The 16179-nt window shown below is 35.6% G+C and overlaps 1 protein-coding gene and 1 pseudogene across 4 annotated transcripts in view; one reads left to right on the top strand and one right to left on the bottom strand.

Moving 5' to 3' along the window:
* Nucleotides 1-290: 290 nt before the first annotated feature.
* The window catches only part of Ltn1 (listerin E3 ubiquitin protein ligase 1), a 47094-nt gene continuing 31205 nt past the window's right edge, over nt 291-16179 (bottom strand). For 3 of the 4 annotated variants that reach the window (XM_015478675.2, XM_048803542.1, XM_048803541.1), the window contains 7 exons: nt 15742-15816; nt 11446-11632; nt 6095-6266; nt 4679-4899; nt 4051-4245; nt 2840-3007; nt 291-1966 (listed from right to left, as the gene is read on the bottom strand). In XM_015478675.2, the coding sequence (XP_015334161.1) occupies nt 1904-1966; nt 2840-3007; nt 4051-4245; nt 4679-4899; nt 6095-6266; nt 11446-11632; nt 15742-15816 (1081 nt within the window). In that variant the 3' untranslated portion in view covers nt 291-1903. Of the gene's footprint in view, nt 1967-2839; nt 3008-4050; nt 4246-4678; nt 4900-6094; nt 6274-9448; nt 9538-11445; nt 11633-15741; nt 15817-16179 lie in introns of all 4 variants that reach the window. The other variant, XM_048803540.1, reaches the window with a different exon arrangement.
* On the top strand, nt 11951-12748 carry LOC107136422 (annotated as a pseudogene).

The raw sequence follows: 16179 nt of genomic DNA on the forward strand, positions 1-16179 counted from the left end.
ACTATTATAAATAAAATTAATTTAATATTCTAAATTTCAGTATTATTTTGGAAAGTTTTTTCTAAATATAAACAGTAATAAGCTTTACAATTATACTTACAGGTCTTAAGGACATATATTAAGAGTCCTAAAAGTATGAAGAGTAGTTATTTAATTATAACTACTTAATTACACTGTTTCAACAAAAATCTGTTGCCTTAATACTTCTGTAGAAAAACAATGCTCTATTGTTCCTTCTTTTTCCCCCCTACTTGGGGTTGAGTGAGAAGCCAAGAAATACCAATACTGGAGAGGTTATAAACAAAGTTTTATTATAAAACCATTTTTAAAGGAAACGTGTGTAACTTTCACAGGAGAGTAACACAATCCTTTGGGATTACTATGTCAAAGACAGACATAGAGAATATTTTAAGAGAGGGGTCAAGAAGAGGTAGTAGAATTTTTGCTATCTGTACTGCATTTACTGACTCTGAGTCTCAAGGCTAGAAAATAATAAGATATTACAAAGAAAACTTTCAAGAACAAAACTGTGTAGGACACTACACCTACAAATACAACTCAAGAGATGTGCAACTCACACATTATATTTCACTCTCAACTATAATCCTCTGACCACATTCATACTATTTCAATAATAGTCATTTTACCCAGTTGATGGTAAGCAATAATTTTATTTAACATGAGTTGCTTTTGCCAATTAAACATTTGCAACACAAATGATTAGCTGATCTCTTAAATAGCCTAACTATTAGATATGCTATTTTCCATGAAATGGAAGACTGTAATAAAATTATTCTAAGTTCCAAACTTCCACACTTTTATACTTTGGGCACAATTTTTAAGAGTAATAGTGCTGTGGCAAAAGGCAGGTTTTTACCTACACATATACTTCAGCCTATTATACTTAATTTTACTTAGTACTAAAATCCGTAATTTTCATTTCTGGATGCTGAAAATAAAAAAAAAATAGCTTCCCTAAATCCCTTATTTAGTGTAACTTTGGCTAGTTAGAATAGCAAAATTTGCTTACAAAATTGAAAGCCTCCTACAACATTTTTAAATGTTGGTTTTTCCATCAATCCTAAAGTTCCAATTATATGTATTTCTTCCCTCTCAATAGAGGGATAACTTCCATTTTGCTTCACAAATGAAATAATCAAATTACCTTTTCTCTCTAATTCCCACCCTCTGAAGATACACTCAAAATGAGTAATAAATTCACTGACAAATTTACTATTCAAATTTCACTTAATACATGGAAATAATTCTTCCACAAGCAAAAGGTCAGTGTCATGAATTTAATTTTCTGAATTTCGTAACCCTTGATAAACGGAGGCACCTTAAAGTTCAGTTTACATTCTTTTATATAGGATTTCATAGCATGCTTCAAATAGCTTAAGATAAGCCATATTAATAGCTTACAGTTATTTTTATCATTAAAATAATCTAAAAGATCAAAACACTACTAAATTTGCTGTCATAACTAATAAATAAGTCTTAAATCAACTCTCTCAATTCATTTTGGCTGACTCAGACCAATAAACCGAATGGGTTTATAAGTTATAATATAGTTGTACAATGTTTTCACAAATTTTAATTCTATAATTTAGGGCTTTTGTATTCATTTTTAAATATACAAAGAGATTAACCATTAATATAAATATTTTCTCTCAAATATGTAATATTCTTTTGTAAAAGAAAAAGTTTCCAAACATTTACAAAGCAATCTAAAGATAGGTAAACCTGATTTTAAGATTATCACATTAACCAAAATAACTTTCCAGAGAAGGTCCTATTTAAAAGTAATGCTGACTGGCTTTCTCACATCAACACCTTAAGTTGGATCCAAATCCAATGCCTTTGCTTAATTTACTTCAGGGATCACTTCCAATGAAAAAAAATCTCAGAAAAAGGTCTCACGACAGAGTGGACAGGTGGACTTGTTGCTAGATGTAAACCATTTGTACTGAAAAAGAAAAGGTTTTAAATGTTAGGAGAATTTTTTAAAACTATCATCTCATAAAAATACATCAAAGTAACCTTCAAATTCATAAGATATAAAAGGGATAATATTAAAATTTTTCTCTCCCCATGTCTGAACACAAAATCAGCACAAGTGAATATTACTTCCAATTGTAATATAACTTCCAAAGGCTACCCTAGATTCTTTCTTTCTAGGCTCGTGCTCAAAACCATAAAATCATAAGAAAGACCAGTGAAGCAAGTTAACATAGGGAATTGCCTTTTTGACATGATGTTTAAAAGTGTAAAGGGCTCTGATGCCAGAGGGCCCCAGCTCAACTCCTGTATCTTTCCTCATGGTCTAGATCTCACTTGATTATCCATTTCTTGAGTGCTAAGAGCTCCATTAGAAATATCCACTATAGAAGAAAGACCAATAGAGTAGAGGAAGGGAATTCAGAAGGAGAAGGAGAGAAGGGCACCGGAAGTAGTGGAGATGAAATCTACCAAACTGTGCTATGATCATGTATGAATATACCACAATGAATCTCACTTATATATATATATATCATTATAATGCACTAATCAAAATAATAATATAAGAGAGATCAGTAGAGTACAGCAAGCTAATTAGGGGGAAGAAAAAAGAAAAGGTATTGGGGAGTTAGGCTGATTAAATTATGTTATATGCTTGTATAAATATGCATAATAATTCCCATATTATGTATAATTATATTATAAAAAAAGAAAAAATATCCTTTTATTAAAGTACTTAGATGCTATAAGTCTCTATAATAATTACTAATTGTGTTCTTTCCCAAAGTTAAGCATCAAGAATACATAAAACATACGAAACTTAATTTTGCCTCAGACTTACCAAACAGGCTGAATGGAACTTTTTCTTGCATGTTCTACAGGCTTTTTTGGGAAGAGAATAGTTGAAACCATGAATGACTGAGAAACAGATCATGCAATCTTCAACACCCTCAAAACGTTTATCTACGTTATTTTTCCATAATGCTAAGCCTTCCATAATACTTCCATTCTGTTAACAAAGAGAAAAATAATCAGTATATACTGAAGACCATGTTATTTTTACTCTCAATTTCACAAATTTCAAAGCTGAATTATAATTCTGGAAGAAGACAATCTGCCTGACTACATTCACATCTTCTAAGTTTTATAAGTGCTGGGGGTTTTTTTTGTTTTGTTTTGTTTTTTTTAATAATCTCCAAAGTTTTAGGAACAGATATAATTTTTCTCCATTAAAGTTAAACTTCAAGGGTTTCTGAACTATGGTTTTGATTTTTTTTGATGAAACTCTTAATAATTAAATCATAAATGACCTAAAGATCTCCCAACTATTAACAAAAATGATCAGATTACTTTACCTTCTCAAATGATTTGTTCTAGCTCCACAATATTGGTGAAAATGTTTTAATTTTTCTTTAATGCAGAATGCCTCAGATATATCACAATGTTCAAAGAAAACTAGAGGAGACTTACAATGTGTTTATAGTTCAAAGGTCTTTCAAAGTGGGATTTCTCTAACCAAAGAAGAGTTGAAACATAAAAGTAGCCCAGGGCCAAGCGCGGTGGTATATGCCTATACTCCCAGCAGCTCGGAGGCTGAGGCAGGAGGATCACGAGTTCAAAGCCAGCCTCACCAATGGTGAGACGCTAAGCAACTCAGTGAGACCCTATCTCTAAATAAAATACAAAACAGGCTGGGGATATGGCTCAGTGGTCAAGCACCCCTGAGTTCAAACCCTGATATCAAAAAAAAAAAAAAAAAAGTAGCCCAGAAAGAAAGCATGCACTAGTCCATTATCCTTCAAAAAAGTCTCAATTTCCATTTCCTTAATACCATATATTATTCTACATCTTCTATACTGCCAATGAAATAAAATCAATCCCTCTCATACACCAGAAAATAAATTATAAAGCCTTAAGAACTAAAGCAGAGATGGCATATTTAAGCACATATCTTAAGCAGAAGAAACAACAGTTTGTGTTTAACTACCCTTCAAAGACATAATCTCTCTCTCTCTCTAGTTTGGGAATCCAAGTGTATGAGCAAAACCTTACCTGATGGGTGAGATAAGTGCTTAGCTGCAGCATCCAGTTCCGCCACTGCTGAACAGCCACTCCAACTCGTTTCCCACTTTCCACTGTTATTGAACCCAATGGATAATTTGAAGGCAGTTGTATTATAAGTTCAATGACTATGTCCTCAATAGTGTAAGTAGCCATTACTTCTCGAGTAGTAGCTCGAGCTTTAACCTAAAACACAAAAGGTAATATTTTTGCCAAATTCCTTTCTTCCATTCAAAACACATTTTGTTAGGTTGATTTAGCAGCTAATGTCTTCATAAGGAAAAAACAGGTAAACATTCATTTATCTGACACAAGCCATTTAATAAGTAGTACTTAGCATGTTTCACAGTGATTTTCTGACACAGTTTGTGTTAAAAGAAAATATGCTATTCATAAAACTGCATATTATTATTAGGTTTGTCATATATCATTTATAATAGACAAAAGATGCCCTAAGTATATTACTTCTATATCTACCATATCTTTCTCAAAACACAACAATCAGAAAATAAGGTAGACAGATTTCTGTAAATTCTGAATCAAGAGCTACAACTCTGTGATATTTATAATGATAGATATAACCAATTCGTAAACTTTTCTGGAAAAAGACAATACTAACCGTCATGCCATTAAATAGCTGTGTACTTGTTTGCACAGAAGATATTTCTTGAAAAGAAAGAACATTGCTGACGTACTTGCTTGTAAATCTATCTACAATATTAAAAACACGCTTCTCACTGCTATTCCACCACAGCCTAACCATGGCAGGCAAATCTTTTAAAGTCATATGATAGACTGAACAAGCCAAGTGTGGAATATGGTACGGAAGAGTTGTAGTTTCTGAAGAAAAAATAGAATTCTTAGTTAGTTATATGCACTTACAAATAACAACAGCCGTGTATTAGTATTTTCCTTAGAAAGTCATCCTTAATCAACAACAGTGTCTAGCTCATAAAACAAACACACCAGAGAAACCAGAACCCTAGAGCATTAGCATCCTGCCACACATTCAAAATGAACCGCAAGAATCGAATCAGACACTACTATCCTATGTGCATATATGATTACATGACCATTATAATTCTATAACATATACAGCCAGAAGAATGAGAAGTTATTCTCCATACATATAGAGAATATGGTATATACATATAATATGTCAAAATACATTCTACTATCATGTACAATTAAAACAAATATAAAAAATCTTCTGTAAAACAGAAAAAAAAAAATGACAAAGGAGGGGATGGGATTGTGGCTCAGCGGTAGAGTGCTTGCCTAGCATGTGCAAGGCCCTGGGTTTGATCCTCAGCACCACATAAAAATAAATAAAATAAAGATATTGTGTCCAACTACAACTAAAAAAAAAACTACAAAAGAATGACAAAGGAAATAAGAGTAAAAAAATCCCACCTGACAATTAAAATCTGCCTAGAAATAATACTCTGTATTTCACATAAAAGACCACAAATAAAATGGAGCCCACATATTCTTTGTCATAAATTATGAAAGGGAGTTTGGCCTCCTCTTCTTTCTCCTGAGCTCACTGAGCTGCTGTGCAAAAGTCCTAGAATAATCACTTTAATATTCACAAGACACAGTTCAGCTCTCTTAAGACATTTAAAAACTTTTTATTCTTAGTAAAGTATTTATAATGCTGTAGTATAGCTAAATGACTTTATGTCTACCATTCTGGCTAATATTTGAGCTACTAGAGTGAAGGAAACAAATTTTACTCATCTTGTTTTCCTAACTGAAGACTACTTATTATTAACATGGCTACAAAGTATTATCATATAACCAATACTTGCTTATAGAGTAAAAGATGAAAACCTCTACACTTTAAAAATTATTAAATTCTCTACAACCTTATCCACAAGATTTATTTGTCCTACTTAAAGAAGTTCAGAAAATCTTGCATTTTAACATTCTTTAGCTAGGACTCACATTTGTCATTACGCCCCAGGGTAAAGTTTATTACAACCTAGTCTGAGCCTAGTCTCTAGGAAAGGACACAAATCTGTATCTTACTGACCTCTAATACTCAGCTGGAGCTCCTCAGTAAAGAAAGTTTTAGGGTCCTTATTTGAAACCTCAATAGCTGTCTCTCCATAGGTTGGATTTTCTGGCATAAGCCTGAAGAGGTGATAGAGTAATTTATTCAAACTCTTTGTTTTCCGAAGGTACATTGAATACAGAGCCCGAAGCTGATAGAAAGGCAAAGAATTTGTTAGCAAATCCAATTAAAGCAAGACCATCAGCAGAAAAGAACAAAACAAACTGTAACAAATTGTAAAAACACAATAAAAAAAAATGCATTAATTTGAACACTCAACTACATGCAAGAGTCATACAAAATATATGCCATATTCTCACTTTCCAAATGTATCGTATGATGTGACCCTGTCTCCTTTCTTCAGACTGGCAGAACTTCTCATTAACCCCTCCCTCATTATTACACATATGCTTCTTACTTTTTCTCAAATTGTGTCCATTAATATGCTCAGTATGGATGGCTTGGAGTCACTAAGCCAAGAAAATCTTTTCACCATTTTCCACAGATGACTTTGACTTGCTCACTGTCCTCCCAAGTCTTCCCCACATTCCTTCCACACCATAGTCCTTAATCTTGTAAATTCCTGAGTAAAACAAAACTCATCCCATTTTCAAGAATAACCTATTATCAAAACTACATCATCCTTTTAGTATAGAAAGCACAAACTAGTTAGTAGTCCATTATGTCTTGGGGTCTCCTCACTTGTTTATCAATTAGGAAATTTCATATACAAATATGGATTTCTGATGCAAATCAAAACCACCCTAAGATACCATCTCACTCCAGTTAGATTGGCAGCCATTATGAAGTCAAACAACAACAAGTGCTGGCGAGGATGTGGGGAAAAGGGTACACTTGTACATTGCTGGTGGGACTGCAAATTGGTGCAGCCAATTTGGAAAGCAGTATGGAGATTTCTTGGAAAGCTGGGAATGGAGCCACCATTTGACCCAGCTATTCCCCTTCTCCGTCTATTCCCTAAAGACCTAAAAAGAGCATGCTACAGGGACACTGCTACATCGATGTTCATAGCAGCACAGTTCACAATAGCAAGACTGTGGAACCAACCTAGATGCCCTTCAATAGATGAATGGATAAAAAAAATGTGGCATTTATACACAATGGAGTATTACTCTGCATTAAAAAATGACAAAATCATAGAATTTACAGGGAAATGGATGGCATTAGAGCAGATTATGCTAAGTGAAGCTAGCCAATCCCTAAAAAACAAATGCCAAATGTCTTCTTTGATATAAGGAGAGTAACTAAGAACAGAGTAGGGTTGAAGAGCATGAGAAGAAGATTAACATTAAACAGGGATGAGAGGTGGGAGGGAAAGGGAGAGAGAAGGGAAATTGCATGGAAATGGAAGGAGACCCTCAGAGTTATACAAAAGTACATACAAGAGGAAGTGAGGGGAAAGGGAAAAATAATACAAGGGGGACAAATGAATGTCAGTAGAGGGGGCAGAGAGAGAAGAGGGGAGGGGAGGGGAGGGGAGGGGGGATAGTAGAGGATAGGAAAGGTAGCAGAACACAACAGACACGAGTATGGCAATATGTAAATCAATGGATGTGTAACTGATGTGATTCTGCAATCTGTATATGGGGTAAAAATGGGAGCTCATAACCCACTTGAATCAAAGTGTGAAATATGATATATCAAGAACTATGTAATGTTTTGAACAGCCAACAATAAAAAATTTAAAAAAAAAAAAAACAAATATGGATTTCTGGTTTCTCTTTTAAAAACAGGAAAATCTGGTACCACTGGAAGCACCAAAGGTATCTATGTGATACTTGTGTCACATTTACTTTGTAGTTCTTTGGTATTTTCATTTGTTTTAACATTAATTCTCCTACTATACCATATATCTATCTCTTAGTACAAAAACACCATTTTGTGAATGTTATGACTACTCAAATACAATGATCAAGCTATAGGATTTGGGACTGATTCTGAAAACATGTTGATCAAAGTACCTTTACAATAAAGAAATCTGTGGATACTACCTTTATTGAGCAATCAAAATTTAACATCACCAATAAAATCACTGACATATGCCTCCTGAACTAACACCCTGAGGACACATCACACAACTTGGACAGTAAGTACTATTGCTAAGTTATTAACCAGAATCTACGAGAAATATCCAAACATCTAAAAAAACAGAAACAATCAGAAACATCCAAAAATCAAAAATTACATGATAGGCTACAAACAGCTATCCAAAACAACAAGAAAAACATGAAAAGTATGGGAATTATAGGTTAAAGAAACTAAAGAAATAAAGCAAACAAATGCAAACATGATCCTTGACTGAATCCCCAATAGAGAAGGAAATAAAACTAAGGATAATATGAGGCAACTATAGAAATCTGAATATAAATTAGACTATATTCATGTACCAAAATTATATTTCTTAAATATAATGATTACATTTTGCTCTTGTAGAATGTTTATGCTTACTTATATCATGCCCTTATTCTTAGGTAATTATATACTTAAATACTTTTGGCAAAGCATCCTGACATCTGCAACTTAAATCTCAAAGGAGGATCAGCAGAAAAAAAATATAGAACTAAATTATGTTGTGTGCATGTATGAATATATAATAATTAATCTTACTAATATGTATACTTACAATGTGTCAATAAAAAGACTTTAAGTAAATATATAGAGAAAACATAAGCAAATTTAGCAACATGTTTAAAAAAACTTGTAGATCTAGAAGGGTGTGTGATTTTTTCATTCAAATTATTTTCCAAATTCTCTATATTTTTTTTTTTTTTCAAAACAAAAAATTGGGGCTGGGGATGTGGCTCAAGCAGTAGTGCATTCGCCTGGCATGCGTGCGGCCCGGGTTCAATCCTCAGCACTACATACAAACAAAGATGTTGTATCTGCTGAAAACTAAAAAAATAAATAAATATTTTTTTAAAAAAATTGGAGGAGAAAGAAAATTTTTTAAAATTAGATCAGTGGGTTTTTTAAAATTAATAAAAAGAAACAAACAAACAAAAAACCTAGACTATGAACATGACCCGGACACCCCATGCTCAAAAACTTGTATAGAAATGTTCACAGCAGCCAAAAGTGTAAACAAATGTGCACCCATGGATGCACAAAATGTGGTATTATCCTGACAATGGAAGATCTTTCAGAGATGGAATTGTTTACTACAAAATTGATTAAGTCTAAAAACTATTGTGCTAAGTGAAATAAGGCAGATACAATTTATCAAGTTATCATAAAATATCCAGAATAGGCAAATCCATAGAGACAGAACATAATTAATGGTTGCTGAGAACTATGGGGTTTAAGAGGGAATGGGAAGTGAAGAAAGTTAGTATTAATTTCCAAGTGAAGAGGTACCCCAGAACATAACAGAAGTCTTCGCTTAGTGGCTTAATAGTAACTATCTGCCGAACAGGAACACACCCCACCCAAAACGTTTTCATATTAAGATATGAGTTTGTTTGGGGGATCTTAAAAATATTATAAAATTAGTGGTGATGGTTGCACAACTTTAAAAATACTAAAACAGCGAAACTGTACACTTGAAATGCATAAACTTTATAGGATGTGAAATATATTTCAATAAATCTAAAAAACACAGAGCTTTGTTTCCAGTTCAATTTGATTTGCTAGAAGTTTTTTTTTAAGAACGTTAAGACAACCCATAATTTAGGACCAATTAAATTCTGTTTATTTCAGGATTTATCTAATTTGCTTTATTTACTGGGTTATTCTGACATTATCTTCACAGCTCGGTTCAGGTTTCAGGCTCAATAATAAATGTTGCTGTATAATTATCTGCACTCCTGCCCACATCCTGACAATAAAAACATGCTAGATGGCGATTTTCCTGATTTTTGAATATAAGATAATAAAAAAAATTCTTCTATATCAGAGGTTCAATCTGCTGCAATCTTTTAAAGATCAACAATATTTTAAGAAACAAATGTAAAAGCTTAACAAGGACTTCTTGAAAAACATAAGCAAATAAAACCAGTATAAGTCACAAACTGTGACAGGCCTGAAGACAAATAAAACTAATCTATGTAACAACTAGATCAACGTTGATTTGATCTTCCCCTTACATATACAAATGTAAAGACATATAAACTGATGTATTTCTGCCGCAATATGGATGTGAGCAACAACACAAACAATAACTTTAATAATTCTGAAAAAATCACAGTGGAAAGGAATACCACAATATTTAATCACATTTTAAATATGAATAAACTATGCTTTTTGTATTGACCTGTCAAAGGTGGCACTTATTTTATTAGGCTTATTCAATTGAGATTTGAGATTTTTTTCTAAAAGAAATAAAAGCTTGGGCTGAGCATAGAGGTACAGCGCTCATCTGGCATGCGTGAGACACTGGGTTCAATCTTCAGCACCACATAAAAAAATAAAATAAAGGTATTGTGTTCACCTAAAACTAAGAAATAAATATTAAAAAAAAAAAAAAGAAAGAAAGAAAGAAAAACTAGAGTAGATCTTCCCAATTTCTTCCTGGATAATGAGAGAGCTTTCTTCCCAAACATGAGACAACAGAGACATCTAGTGGCTGCTGGAATACTCCGGGCATAATAATTACAATAGGATATTTTCTCCATTTAGATTACATTTTGAATTACACAGGTAATGTCTCATAGATCTTTCCCTGAATACTGATTTTTCTAATAGGTAAATTTCCATTTACGTAACCACTTTTAAAAAGCAAGATTCCTGCCAGCATGGTGGTGCATGCCTGTAATCCCAGAGGCTCGGGAGGCTGAGACAGGAGGATCAAGAGTTCAAAGCCAGCCTCAGCAATAGCGAGGCACTAAGCAACTCAATGAGACCCTGTCTCTAAATAAAATACAAAATAGGGCTGGGGATGTGGCTCAATGACCGAGTGCCCCTAGTTCAATCCCCGGTATCCCCCAGCATCACCAAAAAAAAAAAAAAACCAAGATTCCATGCCGGTTCTTTTGAAATTACTATGACAGTACAAAATTAAAAACTATATGAAATATTGTTCCTTATAATAAGTAGGTATGTGACTAGTATATTCAGTTAGAATAAAAACTGATGAAGTTGCATTTCAGAGCTTAATTATTTTGCCAAAAAAAAAAAAATTATATCTGGAAGAGTAAGGAAGTAGTAAGAAAAGTAAGTAATAGCAGAGTTATCTAAACTTGGTCAGATAAAATTAGATTAAAACGTAAGGCATGTCCCCTTTTGTTCTAAAAAGGATGGTGTTTAGAAAAGTTGTCATCTGGATTTGATCACCAACATGAAGGAAAATAAAAAGTTGCCATACATTTATTTACCTGAGATGAAGCAGCTTTGAAGAAAGTTAGTATTAATTTCCAAGTGAGGAGGTACCCCAGAACATAACAGAAGTCTTCACTTAGTGGCTTAATAGTAACTATTTGCCCAACAGGAACACACCCCAGAACGTTTTCCAGCAAGTCTTCTTGAGTACTGAGAAGAGACATCAATACTGCCGGTGGTGACCTAGAAATCAATGTTTAAATAGCAACATTTTCTTCAAAAGTTAACATACTGACAGTGTTTATAAACTTCAAGCATTTTTTTTAAAATCGCTATTTTCCAAAACCCCTTTTAAAAATGTTCTCCTTTATACATCCAATTTTAACTCCTAATTTCACATAACGACAAATGACAAATCTAAAAGATATGCTATAAAATTTGGACCCTAGAATCTGCCAGCATTGTCGCCACCTGGGGCCCAGAGCAACGGAGGCCGGGGCTGGAGCTGCACCACGTGGCAGCTATGGGGTCCCATTAGAACAGCCCCCTGGGGGAGCCGGGGAAGCAGGGGACCGGAGGGAGGAAGTACAACTTCCTGAGAGTGGGAGCCAACCAGCACACCTGACTAAATGTGCAGATTGGGGAAATGAAATGGAAAAAGCAAGATGAGGCCCAGAAGGAAGGTTCCTGCATGGCTGAGGATGATGCTGTGAACATAGAACAAGAAAACAGCAACCGCTTTGAAAAGTATGAGTGCTGTGGGCAGACGGATATGGGTCACTGCTCTCCCAGAAGGTAGCTTCCAAGGCTCTGGCTTCCTCATGTACAGCCGCGAGAACCAGGACAGTGATCTGACTTGGATGTGGATGGGGATGACAGTTTGGGAAGCCACAATACACGGAGGCAGACGTTGTCATCTCTTGTGTCAGCGCGAAGCCTGGTGAAGCCAAGGAGAAAGAGGCATTCCAGGGAAGCAGTCCTAAATGGTGGCCCTCCCAGGACCTGCGCCACACCTGAGTTCTCTAAATGGGCCAGTGATGACATGCCGTTCACCAGCAAAGATAAAAAGTAGCAAGCAGGAGGTCATGCAGAAGATGAGCAAGAACAGGGACATGGAGAAAATCTCTGATTCAGCTGTGACCATGTTTGAGGCCCTGAAGGCTCTGAGCGATACAAATGCCTCATCTGCATTGATTCATACTCATTGCCCCTAATGTCAATCCAGTGTTGGCCTGTACACTACAGGAACACTGGCTGTGGACTCTGTGTTCCAAGAAGCTCTGCCCTCAGTGCAACACCATCACAGTACCTAGAGACCTTCAGAGGATCTACTTGTGAGCTAGCCACCCAGGCGGGCCTCGCCCCAAGCAGCCTCACCTGCCCCCATCCTCTGTGACAATGACCCTCTCCCCTTGTACATAATGCACACAGGGTCCCCATGTACATACATTCACATGCATGCACACAGATATACACACACAGGACTCTGGAGCCAGAGTGGAGGCTGAGGCCCAGGCCCTGCCTGCTAGCTCCCACCAAGCCTGGGGACCATACCCATTGGGCCTCTGTTCCCAGGGTAGGGTAGGGAGATGGGGTGGGGAGCAGAGAGGCAAGGCTCGTGAAATACAGCTCCCAGAGGGACAGACATACAAACACCAGACTGAAGTGCATGTAATATAGACCATGTATATTTACAATGTTGTTATAAATAGGACAACTCCTTTGCCCTCTACACCCCTAGCTTTAGTTGTATAATTTTCTTCTTTTTTTTAAGAACCTCTGGAAGCAGTGCCTCCCTCAGGGCTGGCTGAGGGCTTGGCCCATCCCCTCTTAGGGCACCTATCTGCCTCTCCCACTCCAGTCATCCCTTCCCTCTGTCATGTGCTTGGTGTTCAGTGGTGTATATTTTTCCTCCCAGATATCAGGTACATGCCCTGAGAGACATGACCCTCTTTAGTCTTAGCTCATGAGGTTCTTCATAACAAGTTGAGAGTAGGGCAGGAAGTAGGTCCAGAGCTGAAGCAGAAGATGAGGTTGGGGCTGACTGAAGGTGCCCCCGGCTGCCCAGCCTTCTGCTGAGAACCATTCCTGGGAATAGAGATGCTGTTCCCAGGGAAAAGTTGTCTCCCCGCCCATCCTGTGGGCCCTGTGGTGTGATGCTATGACTGTACATTCTATACAAAGGTACTTGTCCTTTTCCTTTTAAATTACATTTGACATGGATTAAAACAATATAAACAGATTTTTTAAAAAATGGACCCTAGATGTTAGCACTTTACGACACTTGAAAAACATCTATTTCAACTTTCTGCTTTATAGATAAAAGTCACACATTCAGGAAGTCAAATGATTAGTACAACAGCTAGTCAGGAGAACTGTAAGTCTTACAAGTTTTACCAAATCCTTTATCATTCTCTAAAGGGCAGAGGGAGGATTCAGACTTGGAACTCTGTCACTACATCTTACTTTCTATTTTGCTGCATACATTCTACTTAGCAGTATAAATAATGTCACAATCATCACGATTTATCAAAAGAATAAACAGAAAATAATTATGTGCTTTTATAATCATAAGACTAGGCTGGACAATGTAATGAGACTTTTGTCTCAGAAAATAAAGGGCTATGGATATAGCATTCTCAGGAAATTTAACATTCACATTAATTCACAACAATGTAAGTTGATTTTCTCCTTTACTGAACTAATTAACACTTCCAGGAGAATTTAAGAGATTATTTACATCTTCTTTTTTTTTTTTGACCCAGGGCCTTGCACATGCTAACCAACTGCTCTACAACTGAGCTACATTCCTAGTCCTTTTTATTTAATTTTGACAGAGTCTCACTAAATTGCCCAGGCTGGTCTCAAACTTGTAATTGTCCTGCCTCTCCAAAGAAACTGTTTTATAATCATGTGCCCCACCCTCAATTTTCTCCTTTTGCCTCTGTGATCTTTTTTCTCTGTGACTTCCTTCTTTCAGACCACAAATTCAGGCTTTTCTGCCTTTACATCTTCAACATCTCTATCTTCAAGTACCAGGACTTCTCTATTCCTTAACAATAGTTGCCACACCTTACAAATACCAGGTCTGAAATCTTTTTACTTCTCACAATGCCCTCTACATGCTGCTTTTTAACTTCTGTAATGGCCTCCTCCTCTGCTTGCTTCTTAAGTATAATTCATGCCTCACACTATTGCTAGAATCAGCTGGTTGTATCTCAACTCCTACCAAATAAAGTCTCAAATCTTAATTTAGAATGCCATTTTTGCCACATGTGGTGGCACACACCTCTAATCCCAGCTACTTGGGAGGCTAAGGCAGAAAGATCACAAGTTCATAGCCAGTCTCACAGTGAGATTTTTATCTCAAAATAAAAAACAAACAGATGTACCTTGGTGGCAGAGCACCCTGGGTTCGATCCCCAGTTACACACAAACACACACAGAGCCATTTTTAAGGACATCACCTATTCACTTATCCTGATCCCTTGACTACTCTTCTAGCTTAATCTTCCACCAGACTCTGCCTACTCTGTATCTAGTGGTTTATTTTTTCTTTCATTCAACAAGTAACAGTAGAACCATTCTGAATGCTGTGGATATAGTAAAGAATAAGACAAAAATTCCTGCCCTCACAGGGCTTACACTTTAGCGAAAGAAGATATTGACAGTAAAAAAATGTTAAGTGGCAACATTCCCCAAGGGCATCCAGAACATTCATGCCTCAGTGGCTTTGCACATGACATTTTCTTAACCTATATTCTATTTTTTTGTCCTGTTGAAATGTTAAACAACTTTAGTTTTTAATTTTTTAAAATTTGTTCTAATTAGTTATACATGTTAACCAACTTTAAAGGTCCAGTTTAAACGTCTCTTCCTTAAGAGAAAGGCTTATCTTCCTGATGTACAATAACTATGTACCCATAATATGCTATCCTTCCTTTTTCTTAGCACTTATCATACACTATACCTTTTATTACAAGATAGTACCATCGATATTTCATTATTGTATTCTTTCCGCAGCATTTTAAATACTTTTCACAAAGTGGGAGCTCAATAGATATTGAACTCATACCCTTTTCCAAAGCTACTATGTGGCCAAACAAAGTTTTACAGAATAATAGGCAAGCCAAAATGTGAAAAAAACCCTTTTGGGTAAATTTTACATTTCAAGGCAACTTTAAAATAGTCTATCCACAGAATGAATATGTACTCTAAATTGAGAGTTTCTGTGTTGTTTAGTCTTAAAAAGACATAAGGTAGATTATGACAACCTAATAAACCAAGTTATAAAAACAAACAAACAAACAACAACAACAAAAAAGGACAAAATAAAACAAAAAGCCACTCACAAGGCTGGTTCTTCTTCTTCATCTCCATATGACTTTAGATTATCCTGATCATACTGTGGTAATTCAGGCATTAATCTGGAAATAGATTATTTTAAATAGTTTAAATTAGATTATCAATTATTATACCATATTTCAGAGCACAAAGACTAATACTTATTTTGAATGAGGATACCTTTTGTGTTGTTTGGGGTACCAGGGATTAAGCCCAGCAATGCTTAACCACTGAGCCTTATCCCCAGCCATTTTTACTTTTTATTTTGAGACAGGGTCTTGCTAAGATTCCGAGGCTGGCCTCACACTTGCAATCCTCCTGACTCAGCTCCCAAGTTGCTGGAATTACAGGCATGCACCACCATGCATGGCTTATAATGAAGATACCTTTTAGTGAGTTCTTTATAAAATAACTATCTATGGCCAGAACTATTTCAACATAAATTG

The sequence above is a fragment of the Marmota marmota genome, unplaced genomic scaffold (genome assembly GCF_001458135.2).
Source record: "Marmota marmota marmota unplaced genomic scaffold, marMar, whole genome shotgun sequence".
Classification (NCBI taxonomy): Eukaryota; Metazoa; Chordata; class Mammalia; order Rodentia; family Sciuridae; genus Marmota; species Marmota marmota.